At 32.8% G+C, this 19,213-nt stretch overlaps 1 protein-coding gene across 2 annotated transcripts; it reads right to left on the bottom strand.

The window, feature by feature from the left end:
- Positions 1–340: 340 nt before the first annotated feature.
- Positions 341–18,002, bottom strand: NRPA2 (nuclear RNA polymerase A2). Of its 2 annotated transcripts, XM_068619181.2 has the most exons (27): positions 17,591–18,002; positions 17,022–17,104; positions 16,785–16,904; positions 16,077–16,153; positions 15,456–15,519; positions 15,232–15,302; positions 14,383–14,460; positions 14,206–14,251; positions 13,891–14,071; positions 13,758–13,810; positions 11,154–11,227; positions 10,890–11,007; positions 10,452–10,539; positions 10,111–10,226; positions 7,769–7,896; positions 7,587–7,666; positions 5,552–5,793; positions 5,310–5,474; positions 5,019–5,183; positions 4,865–4,939; positions 4,498–4,601; positions 4,345–4,420; positions 3,853–3,981; positions 3,634–3,774; positions 2,844–3,056; positions 1,228–1,482; positions 341–1,083 (listed from the first exon to the last, which is right to left on the bottom strand). In XM_068619181.2, exons 1-27 carry the CDS (start codon positions 17,754–17,756, stop codon positions 664–666), a joined length of 3,528 nt encoding a protein of 1,175 aa, XP_068475282.2. In that variant the 5' UTR covers positions 17,757–18,002; the 3' UTR covers positions 341–663. The 2 variants fall into 2 exon arrangements, with proteins under 2 accessions (XP_068475282.2, XP_090153702.1); XM_090297576.1 differs by lacking the exon at positions 11,154–11,227 and having other exon boundaries at positions 17,591–17,982.
- Positions 18,003–19,213: the final 1,211 nt, after the last annotated feature.

Below are 19,213 nucleotides of genomic sequence, written 5' to 3'. Positions count from 1 at the left end.
CTTTATATTCTGTCTACATGAAGTATTAAAAATGTAAAATTACACTTAGTTTTGCAATTATAATAGATTACTCTAAAGTTTTACTCTAAAATCATTCACACTCGAAGTTTTACAATCAGATTACTCTATAGATTATAATAGATTTTTTCTTACTAAAACTTAATGAAATATACTGAAGTCATAAATTTTCATATAAATAAGAAAAATATTTTTATAATATTTACTTTAAAAGTTATAGTTAAAGTGTTTTTCAATTAAGTGACGGTATAAAAGAAATCTACATACTACGTATATGATTAAACTAAAAAGCTTGTATAAATTTACTTTTAATATGCAAAAATAACAATAATAAAAACTTGTATTCATCTTCAAGCAATAATTAAGACACCAGTATGGAATTTACAATATCATAAAATCAAAATCCAGCGTCTGAATCCGTTGAACAATTTTCACATAACAATTGACAACATGAATAACACTTCAATCCTTGCGCAACTATCTGGATATGTTAAAAGGGTCAGCAAAATTTTCAACTCCCCATGATGTGAGCAAGCATCTCTGAGCTCCATTGGATATTCATGTCGCAATCACAAGCTCAGCAAATCCAATCAGTTTAAGGATGTGCCATGAAGACAACTGAGACTATGCCATAGTCTAAACATATTAGGCTCCAACTTCAGCTCCATCATTGAGCTTGAGAGTCATTTTTATGTTCATTGCTGCTAACTCTGCAGCCAAGTATCTGAATACATAGGGCATGGCGACAGTCTCCATGCCTTTACTCGTTTGGCAAGCATGACAAGAAACCTTTTTTGCAGCTCTTCCAGGGGGTAGCCCTCCAATCTGGCGCACTGGTCTCTTTTGAGGCTGGATGAATGTTGTTGAAAGCATGCTTCCACAAAGAGAACATACATCAGCAATGTGATAATCAGAACAGGTGTGCAGCCTATCATGCAGAAGATATGCAGCTCCGTGTGCAAGCAGAGAGTCACGTTCCATTTCACCAAATCGAATTCCTCCACCGCGCTTCCGCCCTTTTATTGGCTGCCGGGTGACTTGGTCAATTGTGCCGGTAGATCGAACCTGTAATATGGAAAAAGCACTTGGCATTAAACAACATTTGTTGTTATTGTTTAGTTTGGGGCTGTGAACTTAACACTTTATTGAAACAAGCAATGTACTCGTCAGCAAGATTTTATAGGAAGTAAAAGCAGTGAATTTGTTCACCTGAAATTTGTCTGAAACCATGTGACGCAGCCGCTGATAATAAACAGGCCCAATAAATATTTCGCATGTTAGTTCTGTTCCATAAACACCACTGTATAGAACCTCCAAACCGTGATAATTAAATCCCTTTTCTTTTAGCAGGACACCAAGATCATCAACAAGTGAGCCTGATTTTGAATCAGACCCCTCACCGTCTTTCTTTGTTGAACTTCGAAATGGAGTTGCATCTACAAACTCTCCACGCAAGGAACCTCCCTGCAAGAAGAAATTATCATGAATCATGCATGCCTTCAGAAGTGAGACTGATACGGCACAATTAAGATACAAAACCAAAGAAATTGATATAATATTAACATAAAAATACAAATAGTAATTAGAATAAACATATCAAGTTTCTAAGTCATTATTAGTCATTGAACATACAATAGATACTGTAATATATATAAATATAGTACAATCCCACTTGTATAGGTACAAAATTTTAATAAATAATTTAAACTTGAAAGATGTTTCGTGAACACTACTAATACAGCAACCATTTTTGTTTGTACAAATATGGTGCTTCGTGTTACTAATATAATTTGCAAAAAGTAAAGACAAATCTAAACAACGATCCTCAAATAATTAAGGGAACCACGTATTTTTGTCTTCCACCAACCGTAGTGATGAATTTTGGTTTGTGGGTACAAGTATTTTTTGTATGTACAAGTATAGTGCTTCAAGTTACTAACATAATTGGTAAAAAGTGAGGACAAACCTAAACAACGATCCTCAGAAAAATAATCAAGGGAACCACATATCTTTGTCTTCCACCAGCCATAGTGATGAATTTTGGATAGTGGGTACTGGTCAACATCGAAATTGCTCTAGCTGGATAGCAGGGTGACTACTATTTTTTACATGTCATGATACAAACTAAACAGTACCTTTGTTCCTATATAATAATCGTTCAAGGTTCTTTCACCTAAACCAAGAAAAACATTTAATTCTTCTATTTTTAATGAAATGTTATACTCCTTTCAGTTTTCTCTTTCCAACAAATTTTCAAAGCATAATAAAAATAGAAATAAGGGTATCATTAGAAGAAGAAAAGTTGTTTTATCTAGAAATTGTAAATTTGCCATAAAAACAAACACCCTAAATTAAAGAAATTTATAATAAATAATTCAAGAACATAGTAACGAAGTCAGAAGAAAAAGAAAGATGGTGGTGATTTTAATAGAAAAGAAGCACAAGAAATTAGATAGCAACTAGAAGAATGTGAACAGGGAAGTCTGACAGAAGAAAGAACAAAAGCAGGTGAAAAAAGTCTTATAGGCTGTGAAATAACAGAGGTCAGAACATAACTACTGTGTTTCAGGGGTAAGAATTAATTAATGAACGCTACTATGGTCTGAGAAAAGCCACTATTTTGACCGCAAACAATGGCCGCTACTGAAAGCTACCCACAAATAGAGTCCAATAGCAGTCGAGGGGCACTCCACTTCGCTAGTGCACTACTGACTACTGTGACATCAACTACTTAAAATGGAAATTTTCACAAGTTATATGATAATCTTCATTGATAAGGCGGCTTTTGTAATATGATGTTTTTACACATTTTTTCATAGTAGTACCTTAGCAGCAACTGATTCCAAAAGCATAGCAATTGTCATCCTGGAAGGAAATGCATGAGGATTGATGATGAGATCTGGGCGCATGCCAGTATTTCCAGAAAATGGCATATCAACGTCTGGCCACAACTGAGAGCAAACACCTTTCTGTCCATGTCTACTGCTAAATTTGTCCCCAATAACAGGGTTCCGAGGATGTCGAAAGCGTATGTTAACCTGCTCCAATAATTACAAGCATATATTATATACATCAGCAGATGAAAGTGAATAATCCAACAAAGAACTACAAGATCAGTAAAAAAATACATAAACTGACTAATCAAATCAAACTATACTGAATATATGGTAATCTAGCTTGAGTTTATGTTTCCATTGCTAATAACATATCTCTTGTAACAACATTCAGGTTACAAATGCAGAATTATGCAGTCTAACAGAAAATATAAAAAAAAATAAAAATATCAGGGATGCATAAAAATTATAAACTTCAACTACAAATAAAATATTCTGTTGTCACATAAACATATCAAATTTAGGAATACAATTATCGTCTTATGAATTATAAAAAGATAAAAAAGAAACTACAATAGCATCCTTCAAGTATATAACAATAGGGTGGCAGCAAGTAAAAAAAGAGTAATCAGCACAATACACCTCTCAGTTCCTTGAACATCCAAAATAGAAAAGAACGAAACAAAAACCTGAATGGAGCATCATATACTGTTCTTTTTTAAATAGAAACACAAGTTCACTAAATAAAGAGCGAAAATTATAATGAGCTTTCTTGATTCACCTTCTGAATGTGCTTCTTGTTTTTGACATCCACAGCAACATAATCAACATAAACAGCTTCAGAACCCTTTCTTTTGTAGGTCTGTGTGGAACTTGTGACTTCATTATAAATGCTACAATAGGGTTCATCTGGTCGTATCATCTGAAAGTCATAAAATAAGTTTTAACATGACAAAATTGAAGTCAAGAGAAAAGAGACAGATCGGCAAAGGCATAATACCTGACCAACATGTGGAAGTCCATCTGAATCAATCGAGGGACAACCTAATTTCTCTACATTACTTTTTCTGAATATTCTCGAAGATCTGTCTGACTTCCCTCTTTGTTCAGTTAAGTCAATAGTTTCCGTCTGCCAAAAACAGTCATAAAAAGAAGTTTGGCATCTTGCAGAAACACAAATTAACAACAAAAGAAGCAAATATAAGCAGACCATGAGAACATCAGAAAAGAGTAAAAAGGATGTCAAATATAAAAACATTGTTGAATATGTAAATCTATTTCAGTTTGCTGTCCAGGTTCATTGTACATATGATATGATTAAGATTAAATGTATATCTATATATCAAATAGGAAAACTAGGCCCTGTAAATTCATCACTACGTTAATAGAGTGCATTATGAAACAAAGTCATAGTATTTCAATATGAAGTAACATACAAAATTAATTATGATTCATTATATCAAGAACATAATCAGATGCGGCAGTCTCTGACCTGATATATTTGTCCATGAAACATTCCACGTTCCACTGAAGATTTATTTAGAATCATGGCATCCTCCATATCATATCTGTAATTAGTTAACAAAGATATTGTTAATATCACAGGAAGATTGAAGCTACAGTTGGTTTGCATTAAAGCACTTACCCTGTATAAGCCAGAACTGCAACTATAGCATTTGTGCCTGTCGGAAATTCATCAATGTTGTATTTAGTATATGTACTTGTGCGTACTATGGGAGTCTGAGGAGTCTGGAAATACGCCAAAACATTTAAGTTTATAACAATCTAATGAGAATCAAGTACAAATAATAACATTATATTAAAAGCAGTGGATATAATTTGGAGACCGATAGTTATGATTAGGCAAAGATAAACTATATATCACACACATGCAAGCGATCTAATTACATATCACATACTTCGAGACCAATTACTTTGGTTCCCACATCACATACAAAGATTAAATTGTAACATAGCATAGCTGCAATTTCAACATGCTGATTTGAACAAACCTGAAGATGATACAACTTCTGATCTGCACGATGTTGAATAGTTTGTGAAGAGAATGCCATTGTTTGCTTTGCCATCTACATCATAACCCAGAGTAAAAAAATTTGTATCTTAGGTAGATTTAGATACCATGGCAAGTACAAAAGATTATAGAACCTGGCACTGGTACATATTTCGTGGACTCTGATTATGATCTGACCACGGGGTGAGATTTGCAACTACACTAAGCATTTCTGTGGGGTGGATTTCTTCATGAGTTGCAGGAAATGAACTTTTTCTTCCACCGTCTCCTCCATCAAGACATCTAATTTCCATAAAAACCTGTTAAAAAAATATACAGCATAATTAAAATTTGGAAAATCCTCAGTTCAAAGCACTAATCTGTGATGATGTTTTTTTAGAATAGCTCCAAATCATACAATATACTAAAGAAAAAAGTATAATGACCTGCTCAAATGGCCCAATGAGTTCGATGCTTTCACTTCCATTGGAAGGAATTGATATATTTTTTACTGGTCGGACAAATCTTGAAGGGGATGTGAACAGATATAAGCCAGGATAGGCTCCACCCATGCTCAAAGGAACATATCCCACTTCCATATCACCAGGAATCTGTGCCACGTTAGTTTTAAGTCAATACCAATAAATATTTAACTAATGAAGCAAGGACATTTTGACCGAAAACGAACCACTGAAGCAGATGAGACTTTTAATTCTCGTATGTAAGCCACAACTTTCTCCACTTCACTGGATGCTATACAACCAACTACACAACCATCTAAGAGAACAGTGAGAGCTTCAGGTGGACCAGGAAGAAATATCTTTGGCAATGATGATGTCATCCCAACCTCCATTAAAATATCTCGGATGGACTTTTGTATTTTAAAATAATCTTTAATGTTTCCTTGAGAATCAAAAAATGATGTTATCCCTGAAATACAGAAGTGGAAAAAAACAGTTAACTACAATGATTAGATTGTGGATTAATGAACAATTAATCTTCTTGCTAATGCAAAAATGCCACTAATGAAGGTTGTAAATAATATTAAATATTTTATCAGACACAAATTAATAGTAGTGTTCTAGTTTGATAGCTAGAAATAGTAAACATTTAGACCATGCTATATTAGATTGAGGATTTTATTTGCACCACTCTTCTGGCCAACTTAAACCAAAAGTTCCAACCAAGTCACTCCAACTGCGGACTACTTAGCCATAATTTTAATTTGGATCACCCATGCCAGTATCATGAGAAACGCAATACTATATTTGAGAAATATAATTGCTAATTGTCGTCCATTTTGTTGCTGCTCCTCCTCCATCTATTGTTCATTTAGTGCAATCCATTATATCATTCCAGAGGGTGATATCCATGTTATTTCGAAATGCAATTAAAAATTCTTTAAGTGTATGTTAAAGAAATCAGTATCCTCAAAAACAAATTCACATACCCTAATAGTTCATACCAAGTGCATGCTGGAAATGTATTTGTAGAATTGATTTGAATTAATGTGATTTACAGAATCGGTTATAAGTAAATTGAGAGTTTTGTTCGGAAACGAAATGTTTAAAAAAATTGATTGATACACAACGTCATTTGAAAACTTGCAATACAAATTGATTTTGCAAGTGCAATTACAAAATGGGTGTTGATGTCCATTCCATAAATATATTTTTATGTAGAAGTCTTTGTATTGTAATGAATTCATTACAGGCTTAAATATATTTTTAACCCCTATAAAATTTCCTTTGTTTTTAATCTCTCTAAAATAATGTCTAGTTGTATTGTGATATAAGTCAGCAAGTCTTTAATTTTTTATAAATATAAATGTTATTTATCCATCTAAAATGAATGTTAGGTATCAAAATTAGTCATTTCAAATTTCTGAAGGATGAAAAAGAAACCAAAATTCATGCATTTTATACGAAATAAAAAGAATAATTTTCAATTTTAGAGTACTAAACACAAAGTATAAAATTTACAAAGACCAAAATAAAAAACACGTTCATTTTATAGAGATCAAAAAATGCTAAGCCTTCATTATATTAATATTAATTAACTATTTAAACTTTAGCATCTAGAATTGCAATATTTTGTTAAATAAAATTAGATAGCTAGGTGTACAGAAAAAATCACAATTAACATATTTAGCAATATATTTCGAGGTCAACACTATTATATAGCTGCATTAAAGATGGTAACTGACATGACACTATTGAGCACAGGGACACAAAAGCCTTGTGATCAAAATCACGAAGCTGTTATTCACACTTCTGTTGAGATCAACTGTGATAGAAAACACATCGAAAAGGAAGAGTATACATGAGTTTAAATAAAATGAAATCATGCATCTATGTTCAAAATCAAGCCATGTGAAAGCACGAGAGTATACATGTAATATCAGTACATGATCGGGAAGTTACAATTACAAAACAGGAGTTTTTAATAACCAAGCCTTATTTTATATTTTTCCCTAAAATAAATTGAAAGCTAATAAGCATGTCTCTAAAAATGTAGTTTAGGGGACCCATTTCACTTTGTTTAAAGAGGCAACTACAGACTGAAAAAAGGCAATTTACAATCTCATCAAATTACTAATAAATAACAATCTCCCACGTGCAAGAATATCAAGGCAGTCAAAGAATGTCTAGTATTTAAGAGAGAAGAAAACAGAGGAAGATAACTGAATCAGAAAAAATAGGAAAATCAGAGTAGTAACTTACTACAAGTGCGAGTCATATGATTCAACAATCCACAAGGCTCTCCATCAGGTGTGTGAACAGGGCAAAGAAAGCCCCAAGATCTATTTATATAAATAAATAAACATAAAAAGTTACATAAAAACATATATATGGAAGTATATTATAAAATATCACAATCTGTTGATTATGTAAAAAGTACTAACTCAGGTAATAGCTTCCGAACAGTTGTTGTACGGAGTCCAGCAAATGAGGCCCCTCTATGAACAGCACGAAAATGTGACATAAATCGTAAAAAGTTTAGCCTTTCAGCCTGAACTGTATAACCTGCCCTCTGATTCAGCCAAAAATAGGCTATGAATAACTTGTAAGGGAACAAGCTAACAAAACAAGATATTTAAATCAAATAGGAAAGTAGTCTCGCCATAATTAGCATCATATTTCATTGATATAGTGTACTCAATCTCAATATATTTTGGCTCAATTGCAGGAAACACCTATTAACTATAGGCATTTTCAGAAATCTTCTGGTTCAAAACTCAATACCCAACTCATTTACCTAGACAACAGCATGTATTGACACCCAAAAAAAAACATCTTCCACCACCGTTGGCCACCATCTACCACCACCAGCAAGCACCAGATTTGAAAGCAAAACCTGATTGACCCAGAGGCTAATTCCTCCTCACACGCCGCAATTCACAACTTCTTTGTGCAGCTCACTCAAACGTAAATCATTCACCCGTCACCTTCCCGTTATTGGAACACTATCACACCACCTTTACCAAATTCGACGGCTTCTCTTGTCCCGATTTCAACCACTTTTTTCATCCTTCCACTACAGTTGGAGTACAAGTCATGCCCCTTTGACCTTATTTCTTTAAATCATTAAATTGTTCAATAACCTTTGATGCCAATTCATTTGTCACACAAAAAAATGGTCCATGTCAATTGATTAGGGGAAGATATGAATCCAGAAGACTATGCTATTTTAGAACCAAATTATCTATCTTGTCTTGCATTCCAATCTCCTAAACCTTTACATAATCACTTGGTTCATCCACACTTACGAAAATTAAAACAAAATGGTTCGTGAACTTAGGAAACTTCAACTCCTAGAGTGTGTTGTGTCAATTAAGTAATCAAATTAAATCCTCTTTTCTCAAACGAAATGAATCAAGATTAGTGTTCTTGATATCGGATAACCTAATTTTAAGTAAGTTTTGAACTCTAAATTAGGTTTAACAGCTCATGTAGCAGCAGCACATTCAAATTTTATTTGAATAATTAGGATTTTATTACTTAAAAGTTGAAATGGGCCAAAGGCCCAAACTTAATTTAAGTAGGTTTTGAACTTTTAATTAGGTTTAATAGCTGATGCACCTACAGCACATTCAAATTTTATTTGAATAATTAGGGTTTTAGGGTTTTATTAGTTTAAAGTTGCAATGGGCCAAAGGCTCAAACTTAACATAAGTAGGTTTTGAACTCTTAATTAGGTTTAATAGCTGATGCAAATGCAACAATTCAAATTTTATTTAATAATTAGGGTTTTAGGGTTTTATTAGTTAAAAGTTGGAATGGGCCAAAGGCCAAAACTTATTAGGGTTTTTCAAAATTAGGTTTAGGTGTTCTATCTTTTTCATGCGCCACTGGTCCCTTATTCTTCATTTTCCACCACCGTTGTTACAGTGTTTTTCTCTGCCTTTTTCGATATTTCCGTTTTTTGTTAGCATCCCAAGATGCCAAAAGCGGCTGCCATGGGAAAATCGCATGCCTTTTGTGGTACACACAATTCGTTGTACAAACAATATCTGTTCACTTTCCTAATGAGGTTGAAGTCAACGGTGGATGGACAATGGTGGCACAACCGTGTCAACTGACAGAAGCACAAATCACAGTAAGTGGTGCCCTACATCATAAGGACAAACTAGATGACAATGGACAACTCGACAGTGAATGCAATAGCACATGGAGGATAAGTCACCAACAGCAGACTAGGAGGTTGCAACATGAGGAAGTGAGGAACAAGAGAATGTTGGGTTTTTCAATTTTGTTTGGGTTTGGTTTGAATTGTGGGTTGGCCCAACCCTTTTTAAAAAAATAAAACAATTGAAGTGGGCCTGGCCAAGTAAGAAGACTTGAGCGTACAAAAGAAAGAAAAGATTAGGAATACTTAAGCCTTGACTAAGATCAGGTTGCGTGATGCAAAACTATTCTTCCTTCCTCAAGAAGACCAGGCAGCAACAGCATTTCTGCCATGACCGATTTGTAGCACCATACTGTGTTGATTTACCACAAAATGGATTAACCAATGTCCTGTTGTAGCAACCGAAGACAGAAGCATGACCACAATCTACCATGGCCAATATTTGATAACATTGATACTAAATTGGGTTGGTTTGTATAAGGACATTAAGTTTATTATTAAATAATAGGAAATAAAAAATTTGAGAGAAAACAAAAATAAGAAATTAACAATTGACAGGTGGCAAATGCAAAATTATAAACAATGGCATAATTTAACTAAGCACTGGAAAGTCAATACCTGTTGCAGATCTAGACCCGTTTGGGTCACCAATCTTCCAGTTTTCAACAAGTTTTCAACTGATGCACTGACTAGCTTTGCTGAATTTTTATCCATGATTTTCTTCACTTGAGCAACTGCAATACCGGAGAAGTAAACAATAAATTGACAAAAAGTTATATATGATTAAAAATCATCAACTTAAGTCATACTACTTTGCAGACTACAGAAAAAAGTTCCAAGATCATTCCGGACACAGTAAACTACTACAGCAACTAAGCATACTAACCAAAATGTAAAGCAGATGGAGCAAAACAGGAATACAAACAACAGCTAGAAATAATCAACAAATATCTACATACTGTCGCTGAAATCAAATTTATTGCTCTTTTTTTGGATCTCGTCCATAAGAAGCTTTTTCCCTTTTTGCAGCCAATCTTCCAGTTTTTCCTAAGATCAATAGTATGTAAATACAAGAAATCAACATTAAGTGATGGAAAGAAACGTGAACCAGAGCTTAGGATAAAGTAATGGAACTAAAAGCTGAAATGAGCGTGAACTTTCAAGATATATTAGAACAAGAGGGTCAACACGAGAATACAATTAATAAAGGTTTGATGTAATGTTGTTGGGGTTTTATAAGAATTTGACCAATTCAAAGAGGCACAACTGAACAGGAATTTCAGAAATTGACATCCATTCTATGCTAGAATTCAGAATCAATTTCCAAAAGCCAAATGGGACCAAATATAAACTGTAAGTGTATGCCATTAGGCCATTAAAATGGAAAAAATTTATACCTTGATATAAAGTGAAATCAGGTGGCCAGGGAGTAAAACCTCATGATTTTGCAAGGAATCAGGATTGTCTGGAACTGATGTCTGATCTATAAGCGAGAAAAGTTTCTGCAGCATGAAGCTAAAGCCAGAAGAAAGGAGCAACCAAATACCACACACAATGTGAGAAAACAATACATAAATCATTACTAAAAGTATTTCTTGTCCAAAAGAATTAATCTGACTAATTTAAAATCATAACATAAATTAGAAGAGCAAGTAGCTAACATGAGAAGATTGAATTTGTCGAAATCATTATCCAGATGAACTAATATGCAATCCTTCAAAACAGCATCAGCCACCTAGAAAAAAAAAACTTCAAAAAATTACTGGACCGATGTCTGGATTTTAATTTTTTAACCTGTTTATAAAAGTAAAAGATTTCTTTCAAGCAGAAGTGAGGGTGGGGTTCAAATACAAAGTGAAAATTTGGTATTTCTGGACTTTCTCCCTCTACCTTCATACAATGTGTTAGAATCCTTAAATTCACATGGCCTCCCTTGGGAGATAAAATGTATTATACCATATTAAATGTAAGTTGTATAAAACCTCATAGTAGTAGTGACCAGTTATGGCAACACCCTGGGAGATAAAATGTGTTATACAATATTAAATGTAAGTTGTATAAACATCGTAGTACTTTTGTTTAATGAACATAGATTTCCTTATGCTAATCTTTTTTCTATCGCACACAATTTTGTCAAAGATCTTAATTTGTATTTCAGTTTAAGTCTCACTCTTACACCACCTCAAAATTCTCCAACTTCTTCACCAACTATTACACTTGAATCTAGCATTACATCGTTTAACACCATCGTCTTTTGAGACTCTGTCTGTTCCTAAATATAGTTAACCCATCATCTTCTGAGTCTATTTCTGTTTATAATACAACTCCAATAGTGAATACTCATCCTATGCAGACTAGATCTGAATTTGATATTCTTCAGTCCACAATTCATCTAAAATTTCTCTAATGATGAACCTAAAAATGTTAAATAAGCACTTGAGGATGCTAATTGGTTGGCTACAATGCAGCAGGAATATAATCCAGTTATGCAGAAAAATACATGGGACTTAGTATCTCTACCTCCTCATAGACAAGTTGTTGGTTGTAAGTGGGTTTTTTTTTAGAGTCAAAGAAAATGCAGATGGCTCTATAAATAATTATAAATCAAGGATGGTTGCTAAGGAGTTTCATCAAGTACATGACATTGATTTTCATGAAATCTTCTCTCCAATGGTAAAGACAATTACAATTAGATTGTTCTTACTCTTGCTATCTCCTATGGATGGAAATTGTTTCAACTTGATATCAATAATGCCTTTTTGAATGGTTTCCTTGAAGAAACAGTTTATATGGCACAACATCCAGGATTTGAAGAGACGAACAAATCTCTAGTTTATAAATCAATAATGGACTAAAACAAGGACCAGGACAATGGTTTGACAGATTACAATCTACTCTGATTCAACGTATTACAACAACCAAACTTCATGTAGCTTTTTCTACTAAACAACTTGGTCATCAAGATTATTTTTCTTGGCCTTGAAAGTAAATGTTTACATATTAAGTCTATTCTTATGCCTCCAAGCAAATATATTTTAGACTTGCTTCACCAAACACATATGGCAAAAGCCCATTCCATTTCTTCCCCTGTGGTTTCTAATTGGAAGTTATCCAAGTTTTGGACTGATCTATTTATACCCTACCTTATATTGTTCAGTGGTAGGTGCTTCGCAATATGTCGCTCTTACAATACCATAAATCAGCTTCGTTGTGAACAAAGTCTGTCAATTTATGGCCAAACCATGGAATTCTTATTGGATTTTGATTAAACGCATACTACAGTCTCATTTTCCATCTGCATTTCTTGTCCAACCTTGTCACAGAAAGCCTTTGAGATCCTGATTGGGCATCTGATAATGATGATATGCGTGTCTACTTCAGAAGCAGCCATCTTTCTTGGTCTCAATTTAATATCTTGATGGTCCCACAATAGTGAGCTAGTGCTCACTGGATTGCAAGATCCATTTACTACACTTGTTCTTCTTTGTGTCAGTCCAAGTGTTGTGTCTATTCCTCACAATCTGGTGTTTCATAATTGCACTAAACACATAGAGATTGATGTTTTCTTTGTGGGGGAAAAGATTATGGAAACACAGCCCTTCATTATCATATTCTTGCATTTGATAATTGGCAGATGTGCTAACCAATCCTCTATGTTTAGCAAATTAAACAAATGAGCCTCGTTTTGATTTTCTTAGAGGCAAACTCAACGTGTAGAGTTTTTCTTTTGTTAGAGTGAACAATTGTTAACCTTTACCGTTACAGCTGTCAACTATTACTAAAAGTAGCTTTTGTTGTAAGTGATTGCTTGTAAATAACCTTGTGACCTTAGTTTAGTGTGTGAAAATAATAAACAGTTTAGTTTGTTTCTCTCCTTTTTCTGCATAATTTGGGATTTTTGGGCATTGGAAGATGAACTCCTACAAGTTTCATACGTAGGACACAGTATTTCAGGGAGGAATCCCTATTTCTTTTTAATAAGATATCAGGTTTCTATCAGGCTTGCCATGTCGAATTAGACTAAAGTGCAGAAGAGAAGTCAGTTAAATTTAAGCATTTTTCATGAGGGAAGTATAATTCACCATTAATATATAATGAAAACATAAAGATTTTTCTTGTCAAATTAGACTAAAGTGTAGCACAAGTTAATCTCTACAAGAAGGGGAATATAGTATTTCAAAATAAAGGCTGTTAAATTTTAACATGTTTCACAACGGAAGTATAATCTACCATTAATATATAATAATGAAATCATAAAGACTTACAATAGCATAACTGTCTTTCATAAGTTCAGGCATAATAGGTTGGAAGTGCTCTCCTGAATTTAAAATGAAGAATTAGTACAAAAATATACAAATTATTTGCCAAAGGGACCTTGAAGAGTGTCACGTTGACTACCAATATACTCTAGACATTGACCACGGGTGAATAGAGACAAATCCCGAAGTTCATCTAAGATTATTTTCGCCCTTTCACCAACAAGCTGGGTCCCAACAGCACCCTTTCCCTTTGCATACTTCTCATTATAGCAACTTGTCAAATTTACATAAATTTCACGGTCAGTTGTGTCAATGAGGGCCTGTTATAGATGTCCATTAGCACCATAAATAAATCTTCCAAAAAACAAAAACAAATAAGGGAGGAAATAAGATGAATAAAGGAAGCTATACTAAGACAACTTTATTGTAAAATAATAGAGTCAACAATCATTACCTTCAAAACAATGCCCACAGGAAGTAAGTACTCCCTTCCCCTTAACCTGAAAAATGATTATCACAATGAAATATGTCTACTTACATCTCAAATCACGGGAATTTTTTTAGGAGTGCAAAACAGGAGTACAAAATATAGCTTGGACTAGGTGTTCTAAATCAACATAAGGTTGTTTACCAGAAACCAAGTCTTGCGCTCCCATTACGAAGGTAATACAATCTTATTGACAACGAGGACTGATCAGCTCTTACACACCTAACAATTAAACATAAAACCTTAAAGAAATCATACTAAAATATTATGCAATGGGTTAAACACTAAAGAAATCAACGTATTTCGCTTTTGGATAAAATAAATGGCGTAATTGATAAGAAAAATGATAAACAGGATAGAATTCCATGAATGGAGAAAATTTAAATAGTAATGCATGCATTGGGCATCTATTCTGTGCAAACTAAATAAAAAGCATTAGATGTTAATATAATATAATTATAGAAGGCAATTTTTTTCTGAAGAAAACACAATTAGAATATCTGGCTGGACATATTCCCATTTAGGACTAGTTAACCAAAACTAAATGCCATTGTCCAATCAATTATAATCACTATCTTTGAAAGATGCTCACCTCTCTTAGCTTAATCATACTAAATTACAAATATGTCAACTAGCTTGTCCTAAATTGCAATTAGCCCAATTTTTATGAAAGAAAAGTAACCCATTGGAAGAAAGGAGATAGAACAAGGAAAAGAGTGAAAATCAAATATGATAGAATTAATTAAAGATTATCATCTTTTGACTTCTAAGTTTATAACAAATTTTGTTAAGGCATATATATTGTTAACTTTTAGTGTCATTAACACTGTTTTGGGTTGGGATACAAATTAATTGTTTATAAAACCCATAGAAAACTATTTATCACATAAATTGTATAGAACTACTTTTTATAAAGCCCATACAACCCTTTTCTCTTGATGCACATACAAGAAACAATATTTGAGTGACATGCAAGTTTTTCCAATTACAAACCTTATTACAACTGCTTTATCTGTATATCCTTCTCGCCGATCACAAAATGAACTCCGCACCATACTCATTGGCTACAACATTTAAGGAACCAGAAAATAAATTAATAAGCTATGACAAGGAATTGAGAAATCCATGATTAGGCATTATGCAGAAACTAGGTAGGCATACAACTTCTCGGGCTTACTCAATGCAACCTAAGCACATAACAAAAAAATATTGCTTACATAATTCCGTTTCGGCAAAATTAACAGTCGGATAACTCTCTCGAGGCCATTCAAGATGAAGTAACTGAAAAGAAAGGTGTTTGATAAACCAATTATCAGCAAATGATCTTGAAACAAATTAAGAAATGGAATGGCAAAAAAGCAAATCAAATAATGCTTACAAACAAAATATTTATTTAAAATCAAGCTTCATGACAGAAGAGCTGTGATGATTCAGTATTTATTCAGTAACTGTAATCTAAAGTAATATATAATTCATAGCTTATCATTAACAGCATTTTTCAAGTTTAAGTTTAAGTTGTGAATAACAAATATGTGTTTGCACAACTATTCAAATTTAATTAGCTTTTGCTCTCATAAGTCAGAAATTTAGAAATCCTAAGGTAAAAAGAGGAAACAAAGCAGACCATATCATCAACGTAATATTATAATAAAATGAACTTCTGAGTCATAGAAGCTCTTGTATTGTGCTACTACATGAAGAACCAAGTGTCCTAAATGCAGGCACATAATTTATATTTCAAAAGGAAACATTGAGTGTATAAGGGCTTCTACAACTAAAAGTACACCTTTATTGTAATATTATGTATTAAGTTTCACAGACAGGGATTAACCACTTACCCGCCCATTTCCGATGCTTCTTCCTTACAGGAAACAAGTTTTTTGGGATCAGCACCTCTCAAGTTACATAACTTTGACTGCACCAGTACAAAAAGAAAAACATTCAACACAACTGTGGAATTAGATAATTAAAAGCCAATTTTCTAGCACAACTAGTAAGGTTCGGAGCACAGTAGAACTCAAAAAAAAACAATACACACAAATGCACAAGAAAATATGCAAAACAAAATTTATGTAGAAACAGAGGGGGTTTATAAATAAGAAACAACTTGTTAGCTTGTAAAAGCATATGAATTAATAATGTAAAATTCAATTCAAACACTCACGTTTTTTAAAGGGTACAATGCTAATAAACAGGTTCACAAATTAAAATGGCAAATTCAAACTGCACATTTGAAAAGTAAGTTGTGAATCATTAAATGTAAATATTTCTTGCATCCACCCAGAACTATATCTGCTCTCCAACCATCAAACATGCAGAAATAAAATAAAAAATCACATTTCACACTCCTCTTTATATACAGACAAACAATAAAACCTATGAGAATGGATAATTCCACAAATCTTTATTTATTTACAATAACCCTTTCCTTAAAGAAAGAACACAAAAAAAATCAAATATATCATGTACTTGTTTGTCTCTGAAACTAGTTTAACCAGAACCACGTAAAAACGTCTCATTTCATACTTTAAGGGAAGCAAACAAACCTGCAACATTATGGGAAACTGCCCAAAATTAACATTTTCTCTAATAACAGGCCCGTCATTATATTGAAAGCAAACATCTATAGTTATCTTTCCTGCATAGGAAATCTTTGCCTGTCTACACTGCTCACAGAAAAAAATAAAAAACCATCACAAACTGAATCGATCAATGAATTAAAAATAAAAACAATAATAAAATTCTGCACAATATAAAGAATGAAATTTTGAGTTGAAACTTGCTTCAAACGGAAGTAAAGCCTCCCGCATCGTCTTCGAAATTCGCTCCTTCTGCGGTGGATACACCACCGGATTCTCCAACCAAAGTAAGAACAAAGTTAAGAGAACAAACACCAATCCCATCATCATCTATGTGGATCCAAGTAAACTAACATCCCTCAACCCAGTAAAATCCTATGTGAACTCTAATCATTTTCAAGAAAAAATGGGAAATCCCTTTTTTTGAAAAAAAAAGAAATAGAACTATTATTTTAACTAATGCAGTCAATCTTCATCGAAGCTCTCATATAATTCCTCTTCCAGAAACAGAGTACGTAAATTTTTATTTTAGCTATTTTAGCTTATAGAGAATCTTACTTCATTTTACCTCCTTATTTTTTTTCCTCTCTTGTGGATAAATCTGTCCAAACAGGGCATAAGAAAGTTCAACAACTTAGCAATAATCACCACTCCAACTTCACATAGCAACCCCATATTCCAAGAAAAAAAAAAACAGTTCCGAACACAAACAGTAAAAGCTAAACACGCATGTTGTGGCGCAAATTAATCGATGTTGTAAAGAAAAAGGATATTTCTAAGCTTTGTGGTCGTGAAATCGTCCAACACTTCGATGGGTTTGATGTGTAGCAGAGTGGTTTCCAATCCAGCTTTTACCATGTGATCGAAGGACTCTATGTGATGCTTAAACAGCTCTCTCAGCGCCTCGAAGTCCGGTACCGAACCTGGTTTAGCCACCATCTTCGCTGCTCTTGGAGTCGCGTTACGGTCTCGCCGGACACGCAGGTGCTTCGCGCCGCGGTAGCGTTGCGCGGAGGAGGTTGCGACCGAGGCGAATGCAGTTTATGGCGGCGGAGCGGCGGCGAATGGAGTTTTGCACGGTGGTTGAGAGGAAGAGGAGAAGGTGCGGCGGAAGCTTGAGACGGAAGAGGTTTTGAATACACAAAATACCTAATATCACTTTGGCGCCGTTGTACTTCAAGAAGGGTAATCTCAAATATTCGTATGTAAATAAAATAAAATATAAAAAATATCTAATTCTCATTATATTATTGTAATTAAAAATTATATTTTGATAAAAATAATAAATGGAAAAATTAAAATATTTTACTAAATACAAAATAACTACTATTATAAAACCATAAAAAGTAACTAAAACCATAAGAAAAAAATAGGATTGTTATTGTGACTGTTAGACCTTAATTCGATTCCCTTTAATACTAAATAGTTTATAAGTTTAATAATAATAATAAATTATTATAGTGATTAAAAAATAAAATTTAGCATAATTATAAATTATCTCATTAGTTATATACTGATATATGTTGAAGCTTTGTTACAAAGATAAGTAAATATTATTGAATCTGCAAATATTAATTCTATTATAAATTAGCGGAAACAGAACTTTATTTTTCTCTTTTTCATTATGTTAAAGTAATGTAATTTGAAAAAATAAATAAGAAAATAAAGTTGTTTAAATATAGTTTTGGAAACATTATAGAAAAAAATGAAAAGATTTGGTAATATAAATAAATTATATCAATCATTAATCTTTCAAGTAATTGTTTTTTTAGTAAAATACAGTTACTTTTAAATTGAGGAAATATCTGTTATCTGAGATTATTTTATTCTGTATATTATAGAAGCTAAAATATATCCCAAAAAAACTAATCTTTTGAGAGAAAAGTCAACTGCCTTTTAAAAATAAAATTTTGAAAAAAAACATATTTGACAATATATCGAAGACTTATTATTATTATTATTATTATTATTATTATATATATATATATATATATATTTATATTGAACCTCAAATGACCCATGTTGTACCATTACATGTTCACGTACCAAAACAATCATGATAAAAGAAAGGGATCACTAGAGAATAAGTATGTTATATAATATCAAAACATTTATGAAAAAATATTAAAAAAACTATTTAATGATTAAATAAAACACAGTTTTTTTATTTACTTCAGCAGAGATAAGATTTAATAATCAAAATATATATTGAGTTTAAACACTTAAAATTAACATATATCATATTTATTATAGTGTATTTACTTGTCAAGTTACATAGTTTCAATCATAATTTTATACATAATATCACACTTTCTCACAAATTTATAAAGTATTTGTAATTTTTCACTTGCAAATGTGTAATAAAAAATTTCACCAACTATTATTATCTTATATGT

This window comes from Phaseolus vulgaris, chromosome 11 (assembly GCF_051622355.1).
Source record: "Phaseolus vulgaris cultivar YP4 chromosome 11, ASM5162235v1, whole genome shotgun sequence".
NCBI lineage: Eukaryota > Viridiplantae > Streptophyta > Magnoliopsida > Fabales > Fabaceae > Phaseolus > Phaseolus vulgaris.
This window is presented reverse-complemented; position numbering and strand designations above follow the sequence as displayed.

Coding starts and splice junctions, on each gene's coding strand:
- NRPA2 (XM_068619181.2), bottom strand. CDS start 17,756: ATGGTGGCTAAACCAGGTTCGGTACCGGACTTCGAGGCGCTGAGAGAG. Junction 5,794..7,586: donor TCATATGACTCGCACTTGTA/GTAAGTTACTAC, acceptor TCTGTATTTCAG/GGATAACATCATTTTTTGAT. Junction 3,775..3,852: donor GACTTCCACATGTTGGTCAG/GTATTATGCCTT, acceptor TATGACTTTCAG/ATGATACGACCAGATGAACC.